At 41.1% G+C, this 26,662-nt stretch overlaps 1 protein-coding gene across 2 annotated transcripts; it reads left to right on the top strand.

The window, feature by feature from the left end:
- Positions 1 to 1,206: 1,206 nt before the first annotated feature.
- On the top strand, positions 1,207 to 26,353 carry srpk3 (SRSF protein kinase 3). Of its 2 annotated transcripts, none has more exons than XM_017467488.3 (16): positions 1,207 to 1,311; positions 2,054 to 2,159; positions 4,713 to 5,179; positions 5,852 to 5,960; positions 7,141 to 7,228; positions 8,454 to 8,541; positions 8,765 to 8,871; positions 10,222 to 10,387; positions 13,672 to 13,697; positions 19,177 to 19,369; positions 19,999 to 20,229; positions 20,441 to 20,538; positions 21,633 to 21,740; positions 21,943 to 22,012; positions 22,174 to 22,266; positions 25,793 to 26,353. In XM_017467488.3, the coding sequence occupies exons 1-16, from the start codon at positions 1,296 to 1,298 to the stop codon at positions 25,975 to 25,977; spliced, it is 2,151 nt and encodes a 716-aa protein (XP_017322977.2). In that variant the 5' UTR covers positions 1,207 to 1,295; the 3' UTR covers positions 25,978 to 26,353. The 2 variants fall into 2 exon arrangements, with proteins under 2 accessions (XP_017322977.2, XP_017322978.2); XM_017467489.3 differs by having other exon boundaries at positions 1,278 to 1,623.
- The last annotated feature ends 309 nt before the right edge of the window (positions 26,354 to 26,662 follow it).

Below are 26,662 nucleotides of genomic sequence, written 5' to 3'. Positions count from 1 at the left end.
ACCCTTTTCCAGAGCAACTTAGATTTTTCTCATTTATACAACTGAGCAGTTGAGGGTAAAAGGCCTTGTTCAAGCTGGGCAGTGCTGGGGCTTGAACTCCTGACCTTCTGGTCAGTAACACAGAGCCTTTAATCACTGAGCCACCACTGCTCAATATACCATAGCTATTGTCCTCTCAGTTTTAGTGGCATCTCACCCATCTCCACTGGCAAAGCTGCTATTGACGATGTTCTGAAAGCTCCACAGCATTTCCTAAGTGCCTGATTCTGCATTACGTCAATTTTCTTTAAAAATGTCTTACATGCTGAACCGCAAACCATGCAACCATAATCTATTGCAGATCTAACAACGGATGTTTCTGAGTGAGTTGTGGGTTGCACCCCACTCGCATCGTGCCAAGCGTCTGATGACATTCAGGGCTTTCTTGCATTTTGTCACCAATTTCTCTATATGGACACCAACTGTTAATTTTGTATCCAGCCATACTCCCAAGAACTCAATTACTGACACTTGCTCAAGTGTATGACCATATAGTGTTAAACCAACTGGAATATATTTATTTTTATTTCAGAAGCATATAACTTGGGTCTTGGGGCTATAGATAACCGGAATCCCCGTCTCATGACACACTTTTCAGCTTGGTTTATTGCTGTCTGTGTTCTGTTTGCTGTATATATCACATTCCTCCCTCTCTTCCACAATGCTCCATCATCCGCATGCAATGGTTTCCCCCATACTAGCTTCTACCTGACTAAAGATATCGTTTATCATGATGTTAAATAATAGTGGACTACATACACTTCCCTGTGGTGTTCCATTTTCAATTTGATATGTACTAAAATAAGTAAGATGTTAAAACCAGTAACCAATATCGTGTTACCGTCTGTGTTGATATCTTTGTGTCATTCCTCTGGGTTCTCTGGTTTCCTCCATTGCCAGTAGGTGGCTCAGCTATACTAAATAGTGTATGAATGCATGTCCTGCGATGAACAGGTCTCCCATCCAGGGTGTATTCCAACCCCGGGCCCAGTGCACCAAAGTGACCCTGACCAGGATAAAGCAGTTAATGAAAAGGAATGAACTTGTTTCTAATTGTATCTGGTTTAACTGTAATAAATTTCACATACCCCTAAATCTGGATGGATGGAGGTGTATACGGTCTGTCATTGCTCGTGTGCTCATAAAACACGTTTATACACGTCCACACGGACCCACCTGTCTCCCCAGCCCTCCTCCACCGCGCATGCGCAAACCGAGCCGAAGAAACGCGTGCACGCGCCGTGACAGCTGTCCCGATGATATCGACTGACGGTGAGAGTTTTACAAACAAACACTTTACGCGATTTATTTATTTATTTTTAAACAACACGTGCACGGTGTCGTTTTAAACGATAAAAAACCCATTGCGTCGGCGCTACTTTAGTCGTTTTATTGCGAGAAGTTTAATCTGAAAAGTCTCAGCTCAGCTAGCAGTTGTAGAGTAGAGGCTGCATATGTAGAGGCTAGCGCTTCATTCGGACACCGCTAGCGAGCTAGTTAGCTTAGCCACCAGTACGCAGCGTCTCTTGTTTCTTCACGATAAACTGACGAAGGATGATGAAGCGTTGAGAAATTTGGATATAAGTAAGTATGTTGATTTGAACCGGTCTCATTTTGTAGATTAAATAATTCCTTGGGGCTGTCAGTGTGTTGGTTCGCCTCCACATAGGGTGAGAATCTCAAATAGCTCTGTGCGCCCTATATGAGCGCCCTACGTAGGCGAAGAAGTAGTGGCGTTACGTCATAGCTAGTGCACTACGCTTATAATGTAGAGCCAATTTGGGACTGAGCCTAGTGTGATGGGGGAATAGCAGTGCCCTGACGGTACTAACACAATCTCTGTCTGTCTGTCTGTCTGTCTGTCTGTCTGTCTCTATCCTATCTATCTGTCTGTCTTTCTGTCTGTGTGTGTGTGTGTGTGTGTGTGTGTGTGTGTGTCTGTGTCTGTCTCTCTCTGTCTGTCTGTCTGTCTGTCTCTGTGTGTGTGTGTGTGTGTGTGTGTGTGTGATGGCAGTGTCCAGCGGGAACACAATCCCACAGAACAACCGAGCAAAAAAGCCGAAAAAGAAAAGGAAACAGCGCAAAGTGACCACAGAGGTGATTCCTAGTGTGGAGCTCGGGTAAGTATCATTACAGCACACACACACACACTGCTACACGCATATAACAGGACATGGCCCAGATTTTTTTTTTGCTGTGTATGAGTGTGTGCTAAAAATATCTCTAGCCGGTAAAGGGGACTCACTTCTCCACATATGCACACTGACTCATGCCCTCCCCTTCTGTCCATCTGTGTCTATTTTAATGTAACCTGAACAATATATATGAACCACACAGCCATGATGAGAAGGAGTGCTGATGACTCATACTATTGCATAATATGCATATTTAACAAACCCCCCCCCCAAAAAAAAAAACCCAGAGGTGCACCGATCCGATGCCGAGTATCGCTGTCCGGGTCGAACACCACTCCGAGACTCTGGACTTGTTTGAAGATCGGGTTGGACATATTTTCCGACCTGATTCACCAATGTATTTTTTGCCATGAATGAGCGTTCCGTCGGTTTCAACACGACGGAAGTCTCGAAAGATCGTCACGATTTCGCACGAGATTTCGTAGAGACTCTGGTTTTCCTAAAGGATCTCGTTATCGACGATCTCTCAGAGCTCGGGTATTGGCACCGTTTTGAAAGTGGAACAAAGAGCAGGATCCAGGTTATCAGAAATAGTTGATCTCTTCAAGGTTAATGCTAGATGTCAAAAAAAAAAAAACCCATACCAACACCAGGCCTCATTAAGCAATCTTTTAGTAAAGTTGTGTGTAAATTAGTTGTGAACTAAAATTTTCCACCGGATTTCTGGTCAAAAGCTGATTTTCTTTGTGCTCGCGTGCATGGGTTAATCCCACGTAAAAGCACAAAGCATGTTCTTGATACAGCTCATTTGCATGTAGTGACGCCCACAAAACTCCTTAAAAGGTCAAGCGCACGGACAGCTGGGAGCATGAGATGAGCGATAAGAGTAAAGGCTGAAAGACAGAAGGGGAAGTTATTTTGACTCGCTTCTATACCAGTAAAAATGTCTAATAATAATAATAATAATAATGACTATGCGCTAAATCTTCTGTCAGCTGAGGCGTTTGTTTACGACTACGAGCAGTCAGACCGGCCCGCCCTCCATTTATTACGCCACCATTTCTTTCATCATAATTGAATGATTAGATCATATATGGTGCTGATTTTATTGTGTGTTAATGTGTGTGTGAATATCAACTGTGATTTGTATTTTTTGTATAGTGTTTTAGTTTTAAATAATTTCAATAACAGGCTAAATGTTCATTTTGGTTTCATTTCAGAGGCTTTTTTTTAATGGAGAGCTTTTCTTTGACCATCGTTTTCGTTATTATTTTAGTTAAGGGGAAAAACTTACATTCAACTTATGACACGTTTTGTAATTAAATAGGTGTATAGGGGTGAGCTGGAAGGTTTAGGAAGTACAGTAACAGCGCCGTTCCTGAATATTTGATTAGTAGCAGAAGTGTCAACGTCAGCAATGTTTCGCCGTAGGATTTACGATTTTCCACGTGCTACAGCGATATCGGAAAGTGACGCTTTTCTCAGATGAAGCAACAGTCAGACCAACAGCTAATAAAACTCGCGAATCAAAGGATTCACTGAAGGGGAAAGGACGCAGAATGTGAAAGAGCGGTAGTTTACGCTTTCTGCTTTCTTACTGCTGCGTGGTGAACATCTGGAAAGAAAAATAGTCATCTCTTCCACTGATCTGCACAAGGGTTTTTATGGAAATTTGTTTTTGAAAATCTTGTTATAATTTTCTTGTTAGCAAAGCCTGAACCTCTGTGTTTGGCGTAATGCATGATCCCGAGCAGGATCGTCTTACCTCGAGTTAAGCGATTCCTAACCAATGGCGTACACGCCTCCAGAAGCCACAACTTCTTAAAAACATTTTAAAATCCTGAAACCCCAGTGAGTATTACGCTGCCTACAGTCCTGAAGCAAGCCCCATCAATCAGAGTAGTCTCTTTAACCATGGAAATAGTAATTGCTTTCATCTCTGTAGAATATATCTTCATAATGTCTCTCAGATATGATGCGCTGCTTTGAGGGAAGAGAAGAACAGCGCACGCTGGTGTGAAAATTACTGTAAATCGGGCCGAATAGTGGAGCTTGCTGTGTCTCTCAGTAACTTGCATGGTGTCTTGCATTTTGCGACTTTTTCCTGTTTTCTCTGTTTCTCCTTTAAGAAAAATTTAATGTTATAAAGTCAGGATTTATCTTGTAGCTGTTTTGCAATATCTAAATGAATGTGGATAAAATAGCTAGTCTCAGTTGTTCCACTAGGGGGAAACATCGAGTAATAAACAAACTCCGAGCCGTAAACTCGGCTACTTACAAAATGTCTTAACGATCGGATTGCTTGTTTTTTTTTTTTTTGTTGCTGTTTTTTTTTAAACTATTACGTCTTTTGTTTGTCACTTTCAGCTTAATTGCCTATAAATGATCACATTTGAGATCAGTTGACGTTTTATTGGTGTACTAAGCACACAATGTGGGCCTGTGACCTAAAATAAGTTAGACCCCTAAGTTTTACAAAGTCGTGTAAGAAACCAAGTTTGCTTCGTTTATTTATTAATTTATTTCTACCATTCACAGGCCCCAGATCCAGACCTCAGATGAAGTGTGCCACATCCTTACTATTCACAGAGCCACCACTCCCCCAGACACGCCACCCTCTCCTCCTTTGAATCTCTCACAAAGTCCTCCAGACCTTCAGCCCGTGGCTCCAGATCTCCAAACCATAGCTCCAGACTTTCAGCTCGTCGCTTCAGACCTCCAACCCATAGCGCCAGTCCACCACTCGGACCCGATCCTGGTCCCCGTTACAGCGCTTCCTTCTCCCTACGTGCTCTCATCTCCAGAAACACCTAGCGTTTCCATACCTCCGTCACTGGGCCTACCTTCTGTTTTCTCCACAACCCCTCCCACTCAGATCGCCCCGTCCGATCCGACGACCCCGCCTCTGGCTCTCAGCCCGCCCCCTCCCGATTTTACCCCGCCCCCAGCAGAACTCCTCGGGTCCGATGACGAAGAGCAGGAGAATCCTTCAGATTACTGCAAAGGTACAGTAAATAACACGGCAGTTATCGTTTTTTTTTTTTTTTTTTTCTTTTAAAAAAAACATGGTTTCTATTCGAGTGGGAACCCTGGACGTTTTCCAGACTAATTTTTTTCACACCTGGAAGACGGCTCGCGCTGAAAATATTAGTGACGGTTTGCAGAAATTGAGCTGTTAAGCCACAGAGATTAATTTTCTTCGATGTTTGAGATTTGAGTTTGAAATGCTAGTGTCGCACACGCACAGATGAGCAATGCATCAAAGTGTCTCTAAGAGCCACTACACAAACACACCGACTTCTTGCTGCGTATAATATTACCGATGGAGACGTAAGTCGCTATTTATAACTCAAATATGCAAGGAATAAAACATGACAAGGCACGCTTTTATTGGAATATAATTAAACACGGGGTGGTTAGATGCGGCCGACATGAAGCGGAGTTACTGTTACCACGCCAAGGAGAAAAAAAAAGCCTCAAAAACAGCATATCCTGAATTGTTTTATTCCTTTTCTACTACAGCAGTTTGTCAGGGATTACATTGTATTATTAATTAAATGTCTGCAAACAAGTTAGTTCCTGTTGGCATTTACGGTGTAGCAACTATTATGTTTATAACCTGACTATTATTATTGTTCATTGTTGTTATTATTTACTATTAATTGTCTGTCCTTTAGGAGGTTATTACCCGGTGAAGATCGGAGACCTGTTTAACGGCAGATATCACGTGGTCAGGAAGCTCGGATGGGGTCACTTCTCTACCGTGTGGCTTTGCTGGGATCTTCAGTGAGTAATCCATTCTTAAATGCTAAAAGCTAATCACATGTCATGTCGTTATCTTGTTATTCCCGTGATGTACAGTACGTGCAAAAAAAAAAAAAAAAAAAACATGGTTGTGGAATAAGCCTAGCCAGAGCTCAGATCTAAATCCAGTCAGAGATCTGTGGGGTGACTTGACGAGAGCTGTGCACAGGAGATGCCCAGCCAGTTTAGTTTAGATGTGAAAAGCTGACTGACTTTTTAGCCAAAAAGATTGAAAGCTGCGATTTAAAAATATAAAGGTGCTTCAAATTTGTATTAGTTTAGGGGTGTGCGCACGCATGCAACTCCACTGTATAAACTAAGACTCTATACACCGAGCTGGTTGCTTATAAAACCAAACATTTCTCCAGATTGTAGTTAAATCTCTACATGCTGTATTAATTCTGCATCAAGCCATCTCGTTGTCCGCAGACATGCTAGGTTTTTTATGGTACGATTCTGTTAATATATATATATATTTTTTTTGTTAGAATTGTTAGCGCCTGTGTATATTGTGAAGTGCAATCCTTTGAGTTGATGAGCTAGCGCCGAGCTTAATTCGCGCTTCTCGGTGTCGTGTCGGCAGCTCGTTATCTCACCAGTTCACCGCCGTGCTCCAAGGTGGGATACGTTCTCGGCTCCGCTGACAGACAGAGTACTGTTATACGTGTTGCTGTAGCCTATATCTGTTTGACTTTTTTGTTCAAATGATGTACGTCATCCTGCCTGATTTTCTTCAACGAGTAGCAGTTAACGCCGGAGCCACGATCGTCAGAGAGACGTTTAAAGTCAGATATTTGAAAACTGGTTGATAACAAACACACACACACACACACACACTGCGTACACGGACCAAATGTACCCTAGCTGTAAAAATTGTGTTTTTTTTTTTTTTGTTTTTTTTTTTTTTTAATCCTTACTGCAGCTTCACAAGTCCGAACAAATGTTAAGAAATTTTAAACAAGGTATAAAGCTGTGTTTAAACTTTACATTAACCTGTGGAAGCTAGAGTGTTGACATTTTTCACCATTTTGTAAAGAATTTAATTTAGCCCTTTGATACTTACTTGATGATTCCTCGCTGAATTGATTGTTTATTAATTATTCCATGCATCATATTTGAATTTGTAATTTTTTTTTGTTGTTGTTGTTATTTGTGTGTCTAGGAGGAAGCGATTTGTGGCCCTGAAGGTGGTTAAGAGTGCTCCACATTACACAGAGACCGCACTGGATGAGATTAAACTACTGAAATGTGTAGGTGTGAAACATGCGTGAAAGAAACTATTTAAGAAGAAAGTATTTAAAAAGTAGAGTAGCGCGCCTGTCGTTAGTAGATCACGTCAAAATCCCAACCGTGGCCATTCGGGAACGGCCGAAGTGTAACTGACCCTGCTCTCTAGGTAGGAGGGACGGACTTCCTGTATTCCTCATTGATCAGAACTGCTGTCTGTTAACGCCGTGTATACGTTATTGTGCGGTTCAGCTGCCGTATAACTTTGAATTAGCAGCAGTGTAGAAAAAAAAAACGGGGTTTCTTACACCACAGCGCTGTCAAATTCTCGATTCTGATTGGTCAGTGGTTTCAGCGGCAATGCAAAACACAGGTTTATGTTAATGCGCTTGTTATGATTCGTTATTGTTTCTATAGTAGCCACTCATTCTCATCGACTTGCAGTCAGGCAGCTGCAGTAAAGGCCTGGCAAGGCATCTCAAGGGAGGAAACTCGGCATTTGGTGATGTCCATGGCTTCCAGATTTCAGGCAGTCATTAACTGCGGAGGATTTGCACCCAAGTGTTAAAAATATTATTATTTATGATTGGTAGTTTGTCCAATTACTTTTGAGCCTATGAAGAAAAGAAATGGCTGTAGTTCCTAAACGGTTAATGCGATATTTTTGTTAAACCCCTTGAATTATAGCTGAAAGTCTACACTTTGATCGCATCTTGATTGCGTCATTTAAACTCCATTGTGGTGGTGTACAAACCCCAAATTATGAAAATTGTGTCACTGTCCAAATACTTATGGACCTGACTGTATATGGTGGATGTGCCACATAAATCGGGGTGGGAAAAAAAAAAAAGTAGTTGCTGATATGAAGTTTTCTGCAAGGAAATGTTTATTTAGCATTTGTGGAAGGAGTCTCCAGTGTCAGAGCTTTGTAAAAGGTAAAGCTCTAGGTTTTTTTTGACATGGGGAAAGTCTTTGCGTTATTAACTTAAAGAGAGAAAAATAAAGAGGGGCTGGTGAAGGATCGACCGTTTATAGCTGCTATCACGTAAGCTCTTTAGCAAGTACTAAAGAATTAAAATTAAGGAGAGTAAAATCTTTTCATATTAATGCATCTTTTTTTTTTTTTATGTATTATATCTCTGTACCATTCATCAGACGATAATTGCATTAAAGTTTGACAAGTCTAGAGGGTTTTTTATTTATTTCAAAGCAATTCGCTCGTGTTTGTATCTTTTGCATGTTGAACAGGTTCGAGACAGCGACCCTACAGACCCCAAACGGGAGACGATCGTTCAGCTCATCGATGATTTCAAGATATCCGGAGTCAACGGTGTCCGTATCCTGACTTACATACTCGCTCAAAATCTATTTCTGTACATGTACCATCATTTATTTATTTATTTTTCCTTCTTCTAATTCATTTTTCATTGGTGCGTATACAGTTAATGTTGGAGTTGTTGTTGTTGTTATTATTAATGGGGTTATTGGTCTAATAACTCGACGCTAACCTCATTAAACATGCGCTGCAGGACAGTAATAACCTTGACTCTCTGACTAAGATGTGTGTATGGTGCTGGAGGTGCTCGGGCACCAGCTGCTTAAATGGATCATCAAGTCCAACTACATGGGCCTTCCTCTGGCGTGCGTGAAGAGCATCCTCCGTCAGGTACACTTCCGCAGAGCGTAACGTATTCCGCAGGTGCTCAGCCTCAAAACTTTCAACTAAAAGGTTGATTCATTTTTAAAAGTCATTTCATTCGTTCACTATGTAGCTCTTCGTTAGCACATTTTACGCCCCCGGTTAAAATCCGAACTTGGTGAACGAGTGAAAAATCTTACTAAAGTTCAAAGTGAGCTTAGTTACCCGATAATAACCCGTTATGTTTATTTACAGTCCTGACGCCAGTTCTGTAGCGTTGCTGAGCTTGATGAAAATTGTAACGTAAAGATTTAACGCAGCGGTTCTTAAACTGGGGGTCACGAAGCTTTTATTTGAAACGATCGTACACAGAGGTTCACAGAGAAGCCACTGGTGGAATTTTGGATATCCGTGCACGCCGAATACCGAGAACTGAGCGGTAAACCCATCTTTGTCGGGCGTTTTTTATTTATTTATTTATTTATTTATTCATTCATCAAAAGTTAAGAACATTTATAGAGCCAGACTCGTGGTCGAAGATAGTTTGCGTCGTTTTCTAAGCCCTACTGAGCCACGACTGGACCGCCTCGCCTCGCATCCTTTACCAAAGCCTAATCATCGTACTGAGCAAGTTGTCCGAAAATTGGGCGGTGGTGGGGTTTGCAAAACTTTGTCGTTCTTAAAAGAGGGTCGCCAATGTTGTAACGTATACATGGTATATATGTATGGCCACGCCCCTTTCTTTTCCCACTCAAAGCCACAGGTGATACTATTGTCAAACATCGATAGTTATGGGGCATTTAAAAACACGATCTCACAAGCCTAAACCCGACGTTATCATATCCACTGGTAACGCAGGGTTATAATGTTTACAGACGTTTGTATGTTATATTTGCTAAACAGCACACATCCTGACGGGTGCAATCAGTGATGCTTTTGATGTAAAATGGGCTTTATGCTCATGAACAATATTATGTGTGTGACCTTGATTAAACCACTTTATTTATGGGAAGGCAGGTTCAGCGTCCTTGTGTGCATCAAATCAAAATACCGAGCTAGAGTTAACGTAACAGCCGAGAAGACGTGCACGCTTTCCGATAGATCTCCTGACACGGTGATTTCATAAAAGCATCGTTGAATCCCTTTTTAATGAAATGTAATGTGCAATGCACTACATTGATTTGTTAAGATCAATTAAAAAAAAAAAAAAAAAAAAAAGAGTTCTTGAAGACTGGATTGTGCACTTAGTTAATTCACAATAATATGCATTGATATTTTGGAGTCTGGAGAATTTTGGTGTCACTGAGGAGCATAATCAGTTTCTGAATATTAGTCAGCCTTTTCAACATTTTCTAACCTCAGCTGTCTTCTGCATAGGTTCTACAGGGTCTGGATTACCTGCACACCAAGTGTAAGATCATCCACACGGACATCAAGCCGGAGAACATTCTGCTCGACGTTACAGACGTGTACGTGAGGCGCTTGGCCGCAGAGGCTACACTGTGGCAGAAAGCTGGAGCTCCGCCTCCATCCGGCTCCTCTGGTAAATCACACGGCACCCCCCCACCCCCCCTTCGGCAATCACTCTCTACTCACTTTATTTACTCGTTACGCAGAGTCAGAAACCGTATACGCATGTCTAAATATGCATTATTCATTTAATAATCTGAGCTAATAGTTTCCATATAGAATTATACCAACTGTAAAGTTTATGTAGGTCTAAGCACAAAAACATACCCGCTGTGGAAAGTACAATTACACAAATTGCGTCCCAATATCGGGAAATATCCTCCCCAACAGAAATGATTTTTCCATATCTGGACTCTTTGCTAGCCGTTATCTTGCTACAAGACTAATCGGCAGTTTTTAACAATGGAGGCTTTGTATATGCTTAATTATCTCAATCGAAAGCTCATCGTCATTTTAATTGTAAGGCTTTTTCTCATTTTTAAAAAAAAAAAAAAGCCCACCAGCATATCAATTATATGCCTGTTGCTATGGTTACTCTGCTTCTGTCGCTTTCTAGAAAAGCATTTCCATGCACTGTAGCCTATAAATAACTCCCCCCAGCGTAATTAAAACGAGTCGTTTAATTGAGTGCAAACGCAGGCGTAGCCTAACTCGTTATTTATGAACGGTCGTCCTCTTATCAGTGATTTAGAGCTGTGATTACATTTTTGAATGGATCTTTGATAGAAGTAAATAACATTCTGTGACCAGAGTGTAAACGCAGATATTGACTTTGCTTCCATCAAATACATGACTCACAAAATTGATCATGAGTTCAGTCTTGGCAATTAAGTAATCACTAGAGTGTGTGGAGCTAATGCTTTTCATTTGATTATTCTCTCTCTCTCTCTGTCTGTCTGTCTGTCTCTCTCTCTCTCTCTCTCTCCTATTTAGTGTTTTTAGCTCCATTTTTAAATGTTGAGTTAAAAAGAGCCAGTCCTTGACAAATAAGCACAATTTAATGAGTTTTAATCTTGTAATCAGTGTGGTGTTTTTTTTTTTTTTTTAAATAAATTTTTCATTCGTCAGCTGCTAATCGGTGCATCCTCTAGTTCTACAAAAGTCCAGTTATTATATAGAAAGGCAGTATTTAATTTACCTGCTCAAAACAAACAAACAAACAAACAAACAAACAAACAAAAAAACACTTCCTAATGGGAATTAGTCTAATGGTTTTCCCATCGTTATCTAATTGTTAATGGAAGCCATTTGAATTACTCTAACGATTTCCGCTGACGGTGTTCTGATGAGTTTTTATTGATTTTCTAGGGAAAATCCACCCCGAACTACTTTCATATCAATATTTATCATTAGTATGCGGTCTTCAATTGCACAAAGATTTATTTTGTAATTAAATTCCGAGTTGATTTCTTTGGTTTAAACTTCCATCGTCGTCATGCCGGTCTGTTTTGTCTTTTGGGAAGCAGTTCCTAAATTACCAAGACGGTGGTGCGGTGGAACTTGGCCCTCGCTTCATCCCGACCTAAGCGGAGCGATGCAGCGGCACTTTAGTCATTCAGTCTGTCCAGCTGTCTCACCTCCTCATCTGCACACCGCTCAAACTGATCAGCTTCCAAAGCTTTAATGCTACTACCACCATCAACGACATCGCGCCCATCATCTCGTAGCTCGCTAAATAGGCTAACCTGTAGAGTCTCCGCTGTAACGCCGCACAAATGCGTCGTGTAGCTGCATTGCATCCTGGGATTTTGAGTCTCCAACGTCTACTTCTCTGTTGGATCTTTGAGTGTTGAATGCTTTTCTCCTTTTAACAGGGTTTTGAATTTGGCTTTTTGAAATTGAAGTACTGGAAAAAAAATTTGTATCTAGTGGTGCTTAAAAAGTGCTTGAATTATAAAGAGTCTAACTTTCTCACCGAGTGATCATTTCACATGTAAATATCGGCAAAATCACAGCAGGGCGATGTCTTTAACTTGCGTGTCTGGTGATTTTGTCAGTACAGAACAGCAGCTTGGAAATTGGCTTGGAAGTGACTGCTGCTTAACATGTAGCCTTAATGGTCATATTATTTCATACTCGTTCTGTTGTCTGACAGCAGAAACAGAAAAATATGTAAATGACAACAGCTTTATTGGGAATTTGGCTGTATTTAACATACAGTATGTGAGCACAGAGAGCAGGAGAGAAGTAAAAAGATGTAAAGGGCCAACACTAGGCAGAATGCAAATATGCGATGACGTAATGTATACGCTAATTAGCGCACGGCATCCTCCAGCGACATTTGGTGACTTTCCTTTGAAAGTTCTCGGCAAGCGTGCTCCTGTGACTCACCTGGAGTATACTGACGTTACTGTGAAGACGAAGCAATGTCTGGGAAATGCAAATTTAGTCCAGCATGGCTGGAAAAGGCGCCATATAAAAATTGCTTGTGTTTTATTATTATTATTATTATTATTATTATTATTATTATTATATATAAGTTTGAATGACATCTCTTGTATAGTCCTTGAAAACAAAACAAAAATTGTGCTTGAAAAGGCGTTGAAAGTGCTGGAATTTGATTACGAAGCATCTGTATGAACCCTGTTTTAAATACCGATGTAAGTGTGCTAGCGATGTCTCTCTGTGATGTCATCGCAGCACACGACCACTAATGAAGGGAAATAAAGCGCCAGACTCATTAAACACATCAGAAATGTTACAATATAAACACATTTCATGTGTTTCAGGGCAAAGTGCTCCTGTAATTCATGTGATTAGGTCAGTTCCCATTAGGAAGTGGTGTGGGTTTTTTTTTTTGGTTTAAAATTTTACTTTATGCAACAGCGCACAGACTTCCTGCAGCACCACGCTCGTTTCATAATCTTTGTTTCGGAGCTGAGACAGAAACTTGCCAAAGCTGAACAGCTGATGGAGCTTTTATGCCATTTGATTTAAAATGCTTTCAGAACTTGCTGTCTGTCAGCTCTGATGATCAAATACCCGTAAAAATAGAAGAAAATTAACACGGAGTTAATGCAAGGGCCAAAATTTGGGAGTGCAGATTTGCTTTGTCTAAATGAACTGTTCTTCAGAATAAGATTAACATGTGATTGATGTGCATGTCGTGTCTTTGTCTCTCTGGTGCTGCTGTGTCCTTGGTGAATATTCCAATCATTTTTTATTTCCTATCTGTCTCTGTTTGCTTTCTAACTGTGTCCTGTTGTTCTTTTTCTGTTTTATTTATTTATTTATTTATTTTCCTCTCTCTCTCTCTCTCTCTCTCTCTCTCTCTCTTTCCCTTCCCCTCCTCCATCATTGTGGTTTTTCTGTCCCTTCCCTCCTATCTTTTTTTCCCCCCTCTTCTTCTGACGGCAGTTAGCACGGCTCCAAGGGACAAACAGGTACGTTAAGAGCAGTGCCTGCTTCTATGAGGTGATCCTGTAGGTGTTCTGTTTCTCCCTGGTGCGGTCACATGAGTTTGCTGTATCCTGCTTGTGTGTGTGTCTCTCTCTCTCTCTCTCTGTCTCTCTCTCTCTCTCTTTCTGTCCCTCTCTCTGTTTCTCTGTTTCTCTCTCTCTCTCTCTCTGTCTCTCTCTCACCTCCTCGATGCTGCACACTCGCTGTAGGCTTATCGCACTGGAGGCCCTGCACGTCTGCACATCCAGAATAACAGATTTTGATGGGTTGGGTGTCATCTTACTGCTGAATATGCCTGGAGTTGGAACAAACTCAAATCGCTCACTGTTATACATCCTTTATTAGTGCTTTTTTTAGTTTGTTTGTTTTTTACCACAGTAACAGCAGCTCTGACAGTACGTTCAGCCGTCATTCAAATAATCGTTATATATTTATGCACGTTATCGTTTCTGTAGTAAAAGCTCCTTCGTAAGGACTTGTATGGCAGATGCTCAATATAATCTAAGGCTAATAATAAACATGGGGTGGGGAATTTGTATGTTTTTCATCAAAGAAAACATGTATGTGGTGATGCGGTGAGGTTTTCTTATAGGAGATGCTTATTTAAAATTTGCAGAAGGAGTCTCCAGTGTCAGCGCCGTTTATTTATTACAGTCAGTAAGTTTTCCGCCTCGGGAAAGTCTTCAGGAAAGGGGAGTTTGTGCTTTGTGGTTTCTCGGTAGCATGACAAGCTGTGGTGTTTTTTTTTTTTGTCTTATTAGATTGCAACGTTTAGAAAATCACTATGGTAAAAGAGGAATAAAACGCTTTGGGGTGTGCTGTTATAGGAAAATAATCAACTTACCACGCTTCGATGTTGTTGATTTATTTTTCTGTAACAGCACGCCCTCTAGTGTATTAATTCTTACTAATCAGGGACAGTGGAAACGGTCCGATTTTTATATTTTTTTATTTTAGTTTACTTTCAGAAAACTGTAAAACCACACAAACAAAACAAAATGTATTACTAGGAATAAGTTCAATACAACGTTTGTAACATTTCGGTTTATGTTGTTCTCATAAGTCAAATGCGAAAGGTAGCGGGCTCTGAAATGTCAAATCTTTCGAAAGCTCTGGTTCTAGTTGTGATCACTCCTCACTAATCTGTGATTTTTGAAGTGTCGCCTAGGATGATTGAAACCATCCTTTAACCTGCTTTTACATAGTTGACAGACTTTATTACAAAAGGACTTGGCAGGAGTACTGACGAATAGTTTCAGGTCAAAAAGGAGTAATTTCGCAAAATGCAGTCATGCTGCGAGTTCGATGGAGCACCAGACTGATGTTCAACCCCAACTCCAAACAAGTTGGGGCACTGTTTAAAATGTAAACAGAATGCCATGATTTGCAAATCACAAACACATATTCACAATAGATCATAAACACATCAAATGTTTAAACTGAGGAAAATGTACCATTTTAAGGAAATTTTTTTTGACGAGGGTGGGAAAAATAGGCTGGAAAAGTAAGTGTTACCAAAAAGAAAAAGCTGGAGTCTCTCAGAAGTAAAGATGGGATGGAATCTGGATGGAAGCAGATGTTGCTCTAAAACCTGTATATACCTTTCAGCATTGATGGCGCCTTTCCAGATGCCAATTCTATAGGCATTAATGCACCCCCATACCATCAGAGGCGCAGGCTTTTGAACTGAGCGCTGACAAAAAGCTGGATGGTCCCTCTCCTCTTTAGTCCTCTTTAGTTTAGACGACGAGGCGTCCATGGTTTCCAAAAATAATTTCGATTCGTCTGACCACAGAACAGTTTTCCACTTTGCCTCAGTCCATTTTAAATGAGCTTTGGTCCAGAGAAGATGGCTGCGTTTCTGGATCATGTTCACATATGGCTTCTTCTTTGCATGACAGAGCTTTACCAGCATTTGTGGATGGCACGGTGAACTGTGTTCACAGACGATGAGTTCTGGAGGTGTTTCTGAGCCCATGCACTGATTTGATTTCCATAACAGAATCATGCCTGTTTTTAATGCAGTGCCGCCTGAGGGCCCGAAGATCACCGGCATGCGATATTGATTTTCACCCTCGTCCTTTACGCACAGAGATTTCTCCAGATTCTTTGAATATTTTGATATTATGTACTGCAGATGAATTTTAAGTTGAGGAACATTATTCGGAAATTGTTCCACAAATTATAGACGCAGTTTTTCACAGATTGGTGAACCTCTGCCCATCTTTACTTCTGAACAACTCCGCCTCTCTAAGATACTCTTTTTATACCCAATCATCTTACTGACCAGTTGCTAAGTAACCTCCAGCTGTCTCTTTTTACTAACACTTACTTTTCCAGCTTTTCGTTGTGCCCGTCCCAACTTTGTTGAGACGTGTCGTGGCCATCAAATTCACCTTATTTTCCCCTTAAAGCGGTACATTTTACTCAGTTTAAACACCATGTTCTATTGCGAATCATTGCATTCTGTATTTATTGACATTTTACACAGCGTCCCAACTTTTTTGTGGGGAATTGGGGTTGTAAAAGTGCACGAGCGTTGAAATGCTAACTGGGTCTGATCTGCAGTATTATTAAAACACTTCTGAAACGCCTGTCATGTCCTAATTTGCATGGAACTCTATATAATGGCATGGATAACAGTAGCAGTTACAGTGAATACGTCATACTAACAGTTACTAATTTATCAGTGTTCACACTAGTAGTTCATCACTCACTTCGCACTGAATTTTTTTTTTTTAGACTTGTGTGCATAATTGATGCATAAACTCGTCCTGCTTAACTTTGTTTAAAATAATCTACAAAGATATGATTGTGCAATGAAATGGCGTCGCTAATCCCCCATGTACTGATGTACGCCCCGTGTCAGCTCTTTAGTACTTGATCAGATCTGTAGTGTAAACTGATATAAACTAATATTAATGTACAGTATAATATACAGCCAGCTCCAGAATTATTGGCACCCTTATTCTTTGTGGATAATTAGTTTAATCATACACCGAAAATACACTATATGGCGTTCCAGTTTGAGTCCCCCTTTTGCTGTTTTAATAAACTTCACTCTTCTGGGAAGGGTTTCTACTAGATTTTGGAGCGTGGCTGTGGGGATTTGTGTTCATTCAGCCACAGGAGCATTAGTGAAGTCGGGCGATGAGGTGTTCAGTGGGCTTTTTGCAGGCCACTGGAGTTCTTCCACTCCAACCTTGGGCAACCGTGTCTTCATGGAGCTCGCTTTGTGCACAGGGACATTGTCACGCTGGAACAGGTTTGGGCCTCTTGGTTCCAGTGAAGGGAAATTGTAACGCTACAGCATACAGAGACATTCTATACGATTGTGTGCTTCAACTTTGTGGAAGCGGTTTAGGGAAGAGCCACACATGTGTGCGATGGTCAGGCGTTCACGTACTTTGGGCCATATAGTGCATGACGGGAATCTACCCTTTAATTTAAAAGTTTCATTAATTCACTCATTCATCTTCATTACGTGCTTTATCCTTTTATCGAACAATTTTATAAAACGATATCACAGTATCCACGGTCTATCATTAAAACATATTGTGACACGATTTATCACGATATCGATATTATGTTTTCATGTCGCCCAGCCCTAATCGTAGTTATTGGCACCCCTGTATTTCGTGTATTGCCAGCATAACAACACTTGAGTCTTCTCCTATAATGCTCAATGAGATTAGAGAATACGAGTACGAATACAAGTTCCTAAACACTCTGGAGAATATAAAATGTATAACTATAAGCATGCTTCAATTATATTCACAAAGCGTACAAATTTCTAGGAGTGTCGCATGGTTTTGTTAAAAATATATTTTTGCTAACGTTTTTATTTATTTATTTATTTATTTATTTACTTGGAGTAAAATTACTTAAATTAAAGGATGGATTTCTTTCATATGTTCATTGTACGATTTAAGCTAATTGACCTTCAATAATTCCGGAGCTTATGCAGTCTAAATTGGGTGTTTACATTTTTGGATATTAAAATGCCAGCTCCACGTTATACACCCGTGTTTGATGTAGGGCTTAATTTATAGATCCAGTTGTAAGAACGGTCATATTGAAGCCCAAAGAATTATTTTTCAGGAATCAAAGGATTTTAGAATAAATGTGCAACAAGTATGTTTGCACTTTAAAAGGAGTTGGATAAAAGAAAGACCAGAAAACAAATGGTGTTTTTGATCTGCGGTTACCCTTAATTATGGTGATAAAGTCAGGCGCTTCAAGCTGCACTATTTTTGTTAGTCTAACACTGGAATTGAGTCTGGCAGTCCTGGCCTTTTGCTCGACTGGCATTCCCAGAATGCCTGGCTAAATCAGGCTGTGCAGCAGGGACTTGTAACCTCTGTCTGTCCGAGCGTCGGTTCAGCAGGTCAGGAGGACCGAGGTCCGTGTCACAGCTCGGCCAGTTATTCCCTGAGCAGGAAATGGCGTGCTGGTGTCATGTGTCCCGCACTGTAGTCTTCAGTTCTTGCTGCGTCAGTGTAAGCCAAGAGCTCCTTCATGAAATACTCGACGGATTCGAACCCAGCAGATGTGAAAAAAATAAATAGAGCTGATTTATGATGGTTAGAAAATAAACACGCCCAAACAGCAGCTGTTGAGGAACTAAACAAATGAAGCAATCATACACCTGCGGTATGGAAACTGATTAAGTCTTACGTGAGACAGCGTATACAGAGGTTACTGCTGCAATTAAAGTAATAGTTTTGTAGGAAATTGTAATTTGCGCTGCTTTATGTTTGACGCCAGCTGAAGTCCATTAGCCGTGACGTGATCAGTGTCCAGTGTTCACGACTTTAGATTTGCACTAGAGGTACAAATCCAGATTTACCGATGTGGTTTAGGAGACGGCAAAATATGACAAAAGTGACTTTCACCACCATACAGCTGAATGCTGATACATTATGGAGGCAGAACTTACTTTTTTATTTTTTATTTTCTTTTAATTTTTAAGAATAAGACGGTCAATGAAGGCACTTGTAGATGTATTAATTAGATTTGGGCATGTATTTATACTTGAGATATATATATATATATATATATATATATATATATATATATATATATATATATATATATATATATATATATATATATTATAGTAAAACTAAAGAAGCAAACATCAAGCAGCAAATATGCTTTTTGCTCACTGACCTTATCTAAAATAGTTGTTAATAATTTTTATTATTATTGATTAGCTGAACTTTTAAAAATAAATACCACCACTGTTTGTCTGAAGTATGAAGTCACACAAGGTGAACCCTGTTTCCTGGCCTTTGCACTTAACACAGTTTGATAAGCTAACACGTCACCATTTGAGCCTTTGAGCTTGCTGCAACTGGACTTGGCACTCTTCTGTAGCTGGACCATTTGATATGATATTGCATTCTAATTTATGTGTCTGAAATTCAATCTAAAAGGCAGTTTTTCCTCGTGTGTGTGCAGACGGGCAAGTTGTCAAAAAACAAGAAGAAGAAATTGAAGCGAAAGGCAAAGCGGCAGCAGCGGTTACTGGACGAGAGGCTGCAGGACCTGCAGAAGATGGAGGAGCTGGACGGACTCGGCACCCCGAACTGTTGTGGAAACACGCGGACGCTCTGGAAGCTCGGTGAAAACGGGGACGAGACGGAAATACAGAGTGAGAAATACGTTCACCAGGCAAATGGGTTGCCTAGAGAAGGCCCACATATGGGTGCGATGGTCAGGTGTCCACATACTTTTGGGCAAAAGAACACCACCACAGCAGTACATGCTCCTACAGGCTGGGGTTAAAATGGGTCAACAGCGTAAATGGGCAATGGTGGATTAGCGGTTAAGGCTCTGGGTTACTGATCGGAAGGTCGGGAGTTCAAGCCCCAGCGATGCCAAGCTGCCATTGTTGGGCCCTTGAGCAAGGCCCTTAACCCTCTCTGCTCCAGGGGTGCTGCATCATGGCTGACCCTGTGCTCTGACCCCAACTTCCTGACAGGCTGGGGAATGCGAAGAAAACAATTTCACTGTGCTGTAATGTATACGTGAACAATAAAGACTCCTTATCATCAAATCTCTTTTAAAACCAGACTAGGAAGGATCTAATATTTGATTTCTATTCAAATAGAAAGAGAACACTTATTCTAATAGTTTTGAGAGGGATGAAAGCCACAAAGCATTCAGAACACTGTGACCCATTGGGGATTTTATTTATTTATTTATTTATTTATTTATTTTCTTAAATGTGTTTCGCTAACGCTCTCTTGCCCTAATCTGCTCTTTCGTTCGTTGTACCAGTGAACAGCAACGGGTATCACGCACCGGGCACGAAGGGTAGTCCAGAGTCCGGATCATCGTGGTGCGACGATGGATATAATGGCTACGGACCTCTGCGCTTCTCCAGCCCTGGATCTGCTCTCTCTGGCACGTCAAGCTCCGTACTGTCTGCTACTTCCGAGTCTGCACTCTCTACACTGTCCGGATACTCCACGGAGAGGGACAGCCAGAGATCTGCGTTCTCCCCCAACAGTCAGTCTTCCAGATTTCACACTTCTCCTCTTTGTCTATGTAACGTGACTCTCTAATGTGAGACCATAGCCTAGCTTTTAAAGCAAAGAGTTTCTGAACACAATGCGTTAGAATAACCCCCCCCCCCCCCCTTCCTTTTAACTCCTTTTACTACAAATGACTTATTTTTGCTCATCAAATCATTGAATACGCTGTGTTTTTGTGGTTACAGCGTTCAGTGCAGCGGATTTCTTGGTGAACCCACTGGAATCGCAGAACGCCGAGAAAATCAGCATTAAGATCGCAGACCTGGGCAACGCCTGCTGGGTGGTGAGCGTTCACAGATCTTCTCGTTATTCGGCACCCGACTCGGCGGGGTGCCGAGCGCTAAACGTTCATTACAGTCGGGGGCAGACGGGGCCCCTCGGCATCACAGCAAAGAGATCGTTATAAAAGAAAACATTACGTTCTAATGAAAGCTTATGATGATCTTAACGTCGTAATGATTTTGGCAAACCCGTGTGGCGTCGGTAGTTTTAATCTGGTTTCACGCTGTGGAAGATTCGTCACTGCGGCGGCAAAAAGCATTGTTTAATGAGACGTGTGGTGATGTAACTTTTTACACAAGGTCAGTGTGTAGGATCATATAAAGCTGAAATGTTTTCGACAGGACGTGTATCTGTTAACTATTTGCTTAGATAAAGATGTGTCCCGAGTTCCCTGGGATGGGCTCCAGGCTTCCCAGCCACCCTGAGTAGGATAAGTGCTGTGGAATATTAATAATAAGAGATAGAGGGAAGCAATGGCCACAGCACCTCATGCTGATCTGGGAGGGGGGCGGGGCGGACGACAACAACAACAACAAAAATGTCTCCTGCTACACACATGACGGCTATTATTTGTCATAGCTACTATTTGCTAGCTTACCTAGCTAGCTCTCTAGATATCTCTAGATAATCAGTAATCAAGCTGAAATGAAGATGTCCATGAGGATATGTACTGTTTTGCGACTTGTACGCAGCTGCAGTTAAAGTGGGACGTCACGTAGTGATCACTAACCGTACACACCTCACGTTCTGGTCAATGTCTCAAAAATAAACAAATTGAGATGTTTAGTTACATTACAGTAAATTTATTCATTTTATTTACTCGATTCAGGGCATCACATATAAAACGTGCACTGATGGCTGAGGAAAGCAGCCAGCATTCATACAGATTAAATGATGTGATCTGTGCACCCGTGTCTTTAAAATGTTATATATTTATTTTTATTTTTTAAATATTCACTATATAAAAACAGTTGGCAGTGAATCGCTGATTTATTGGCTTCCCACAGCGCCACCAATGTTTTCTATCATTAATAGATTATGCTCTAATTTATTGAGTAATGCATCACTGCTCAGACGCCGACCTTTTCCCCGCAGCACAAGCACTTTACGGAGGACATTCAGACGCGCCAGTACCGAGCAGTGGAGGTGTTGATCGGGGCCGAGTACGGTCCTCCAGCCGACATATGGAGCACGGCGTGTATGGTGAGAAGCTGTTTTTAAAAAGGAAACTAAGTGTTATTAACTGCCGAGTGGAGCGTGCAGTAGATGTAGTGTACGTTATACTTGTTGTTTACTCGTTTTTATACCGCAGCACTTTTAAATTCTTGATTCCAATTGGTCAGAATTTTCTAGAATCTGTTGTCAGCGCAGGGTTTAATGGTGATGTTTGGGTGGTGTTTTGCAGGCGTTTGAGTTGGCCACAGGAGACTATCTGTTTGAGCCACATTCAGGGGAAGACTACACTCGGGATGAAGGTCAGTGCTCCATTTTTCCTTGTTTTTTTGTTTTTGTTTATTTATTTATTTTCTTCTTCTTCTCTTTAACGGTGAATCGTTTTGGATTGGTACTAATGTGTTGTGCACCTTTTTTTTTTTTTTTTTTTTTTTTTTTTAATTTTTTGTTTGTTTGTTCATAGATCACTTGGCTCATATCATCGAGCTCCTGGGTGCCATCCCTACTCATTTCGCTCTCTCAGGCAGATATTCACGAGAGTACTTCAACCGCAGAGGTAAGACCGCACGTAGAAACCAGAAACGCCGTGGCGCTCTCGAATGCATCGCCTGCTATAGAGCTCTCCGTTTGATCATTCGTGTCTCGTGATTTCGGCACTTTGTTGCTTCCAAGCTCGCTTGCGAACGATATCACGGAGGGGAAAAAAAGTTTGAGAGTTTGGGCTCTAGTGACTAAAGTGTAATCTTTTGCCTGTCACATTTATCACGGTTTATTCTGCACTCGACCCTGGAGTTGCAGTGTGGTATGGAACTGACCTGCCAAATTTCTCTGGAGCTCTCTGAACGAGCTTACCCAATAAATGTGGCACGCTCCTGAGTGACTGCTCCATATCGCAACAATTTCAGTCGTATCTCAAGCCAGTTTTGTGCGCTCCCTGATCCAGTCACTGAACAGTCATAACCATCATAATCATAACCAAGTTCTGTTATTTTTAACACATTTAGTAACATGCATTTAATAAAAATCTGATCACCCTCAAGAAGGAGAAAGAACTGTTCATACCCGCTCTAATGTAAGTGACAACTGGAACTTGTTTCACAGCATTAAATATAATCACACTGCCGGTCAAAAGTTTGTGGACACTCGACTGAAATGTTTCTCACGATCTTAAAAACCTTTTGATCTGAAGCTGTGTGATTTTGAATGTTTGAAATCGGTGTCGTAGACCAAAATATAATCGTGCCGGCGTATTCGTTTCTTTCATTTTATTTACCAAAAAAAGTATTGTTTTAAACGGACGACTCGGCACGAAATATTCCAGAAAAGCAGCCGATAAGAGTCCAACGTAGGTGTGAACTCCTTTAATACTGTTTAAAAAGCATAAAAGCATCTCAGGGAGATTCCTCAAGAAATCGGTCGATTATTTTTTTTAAATTTTTTTTTTTTTTTTTTTTTAAATCGCGACATAATTCCCATAGTTCCATTTTTCTGAGGATGACTTTGTTATTAAAATAAAGAATGAGTGTGTCTGAACTTTTGACCGGTAGTGTATAACTATAAACATGTATAAGCGTGGTAAATATCTGTTGTAGAAGAGGAATAAAACACTTTGAGATGTACTGTTATAGGAAAATAATCAACTTCATGCTGCTTGGAAGCCACGCTGACATACACTGGCGGACGTTGTACTTTTTTTTTTTTATCTGTTTATAGTAACATGGTGGGGAAAACCTGCTCCCATGTCGCTCTTCGTTTCTTATATATTTGTTAAACCTTTGTACGCATCTAGTGCGATTTAAATACTAACTGCATTTTAAGCAATAAAAGCACTAACGTGGTTTTATTGATTAAATTACTTAAATATACAGCGAGGTTTTAGAGAGGCAGGAAATGACAGTGGAGCCAGAGAAAAGACTACGCATAAAATGTTTGAATTAGATTTACACAAATTACACATAGCCCAAAAAAACAAAACCAAACAAAATGAGAGACTATGTAACTAGGTAACAGCTGAGATTACAGCTCCTCTGGATATTATTAGCTCCAATACAAGTGCTGGGAAGATCCCTGATTAGACAAGCTCTGATTGTGTACAGTTACGAAAGCAGCAAAGGATGTATGCGCGAAGCTCTGGTTTCTAGGAGCAGCTCGCCGCCTTTGCCTGCTGGTGAGAATTAGTGTGTCTGTAACTCGAGCGCTCACCTGCGCCGTCAGCCGTAAATCACATGCAAACACGCCCGAGCTCATTTCCTCACATCACCACGTCCAGATAAAACCGGTCTGAGAGGAGGGAGCATGGCGGCTTTCCCCCTGAGTAGTTTCCACCTGTGAATACCCTTACGCTGTGTCTCACTTGACGTCGTACTCGTCTAGTTTTCTAGACGACTTTTTTTTTTTTGAGTAAGCGTGTGTGACCGTGTGAAATATCATCATCGTCCGTACACGATATCACGTTACCGTGATATCCGGTGAAGTTTACCTCGGTTATTATATATCAGCAGACCTGCCAGGTGTTCGGCTTTTTTTGCACAGGGGTACTCGAGTACAAGTTATTCAGATCTACGCCAAAAGAACGTATCTTTTTTAACTTTCATAAAACGGCAGAAGAGCCGTTCGACGCGTGAATCTGGGATGATCTGCGCAGGTCTTCTGAAGTGTGATATGCACAGACACTTCCGGGAATCTCACGTGGGCATCCACACTTTCTGCAAAAGGTAAATGGAGAATATCTTGGGGGGGGGTGGGATGGGGGGGGGCTCTGTATATGATGGACTTATATACATTTCCCATCAGTGTACTGTATTTATTACGGACGCTACTGAAAGGTTTGGTGATTAAATGTGCAGTTTTTCCCTTTTTGTCAAGTGGTGTTCCGTGAATTTTTCCTGCTCAGTACTGAACAGCATGAACAGAGAAAATGTCAATCACGTGGGCATTTGTACAAGGATGATGTATTGAAATGTGCTATCCCCCTCCAACCCCCCCCCCCCCCCTTCATTTTATTTATTTATTTTACTGCATTACTGCGGAATTTTCACAAACTATGGACTTCACAGCTCGTAATATTAATACATAATCTTCTGCTCTCCTTAAACCTGGAATAGTGGAATTGCTCCTTTTTCTGTCTTTTTTTTTTAAAAAAAGAGTGAGTTTTTATTTTTTTTAGGCTTATGATTCTGGAGGATTAAATCATTTATCGCTAGCATTTAAAATGGAAAATTGCGAACGGGGGGGGAAAAAAACATCAACCTCAGTCCTCCTTTTGATAATACAACCAACTTCGACGTAATTACACTTCATGTGCAGTAGAAACAGATCTGTTCACTAGACCAGTAAAACATCGAGAGCTCTTCTCAAACGTGTTCGTCTGTCGGCGTTTCTCTCTCTGAAAGCCACGTCCTCGAACGCGCAAACTTTTATTACCGAATATCTCGAAACAAATAAACCGACTGCGATTCATTAACCTCAAAACTTTTCCAAATGATGTTTCTGTATACAGACTCTTGCATAAGTATTCACCCCTAAACTTCTTCGTGTTGTATTGTTACAACCTGGAACTGAAAGGGGTTTTTTTTTTTTTTTTTTTTTAAACTCGACATATTTTTAAGCACATCCAGGATGTGTCTGTCTAGCGTGTGGGGATAGACTCCACATCCATGTGTCTGTCTAGCGTGTGGGGATAGACTCCACATCCAGCGTGACTCTGAGCAGGATGATGCACTTAGTGATGATGAAACGACGGACGATTGTCAGTAGCCGAGTTTACAGCCGTGAGTTTATTGCGCTGTTTGCACCCTGGTGCAATAACGGGGACGAGCTCGAATTCACTTACGGTTCGCAAATAAGATCCCGAAACGTATTTGCCGGGTCGGATTAGAACCTTTTTACCGAGCCGTATTTTTGACACCCCTCACTGGTCTATTGTGTTCCAGCTGAGAAATATAATCGCGGTGTAGTAAAAATGATATATATTTTTTTCCACTATTAATGTCATTCTCTTGTTCCGTCACACGTTTGTTTTTGTGTGTGCGGTAGGTGTTGAGCGTAACTCGTTGTTGTCCTTTTCTCGCCCGTGCATGCAGGTGAGTTGCGGCACATCAGTAACCTGAAGCCGTGGGCTTTGTTCGAGGTGCTGCTGGAGAAGTACGAGTGGCCGCTGGAGCAGGCGGCTCAGTTCAGCGACTTCCTCCTCACCATGCTGGAATTTGTACCAGAGAAACGAGCTACTGCGGCAGAATGCCTGCAGCACCCCTGGTTAAGCTCTTAGCACACACACACACACACACACACACACACAGCTTGTGCAGTCTGGTAGCCAGTGCACGGGTATAAACAAACACTTTTCTGTATGTTGTGTCGGTATAAAGGCTAAAAACCAGAAGGAACAGTATCATGAGCACACCGTTTTCTTAGCTAGAACCTCAAATCTATCATTTTTATAAATATTTAAAGAAGCTTTGATCTCTCTACATGGTGCAGATGAACTCCGATGTGTGTGTGTGTGTGGTGTCAACGGTTTTCATCATCCCGTCATCTCTATGTGTAGGACGGTCAAACGGTTTATATGTTACAATAGTGCCTTGACATCCTAAGCTTGAAAAAAAAAAGAAGAAAAGAAATAAATAAAAACGGCTTCCCCTTTTTATATTTGTTCGCCGTGTGAGGAATGCTTGTTGTTTGTGAGCACTATACATGACAAAATAAAGATATGAACTCTTGAATTTATTTTCTGCTGATGAATAAACCATCGTTGAGAATGAAACACTGAATCTTTCAGCGTACGCGAAGGGGTAGCTGGGATATGCGAGCTGTTTGAAATTCAGTACTGCGTGTGAGGGCTGTAATGCAGTGTCAGGGTCTGTATCTGTTTAGTGCTCCGAATATTCATATCCGCATCCAGGTTTAAACACGACTTGGGCGTGGCCTGCACCAGAATGTGTCCCCCCTCCTCC

This window comes from Ictalurus punctatus, chromosome 5 (genome assembly GCF_001660625.3).
Source record: "Ictalurus punctatus breed USDA103 chromosome 5, Coco_2.0, whole genome shotgun sequence".
Classification (NCBI taxonomy): Eukaryota; Metazoa; Chordata; class Actinopteri; order Siluriformes; family Ictaluridae; genus Ictalurus; species Ictalurus punctatus.
This window is presented reverse-complemented; position numbering and strand designations above follow the sequence as displayed.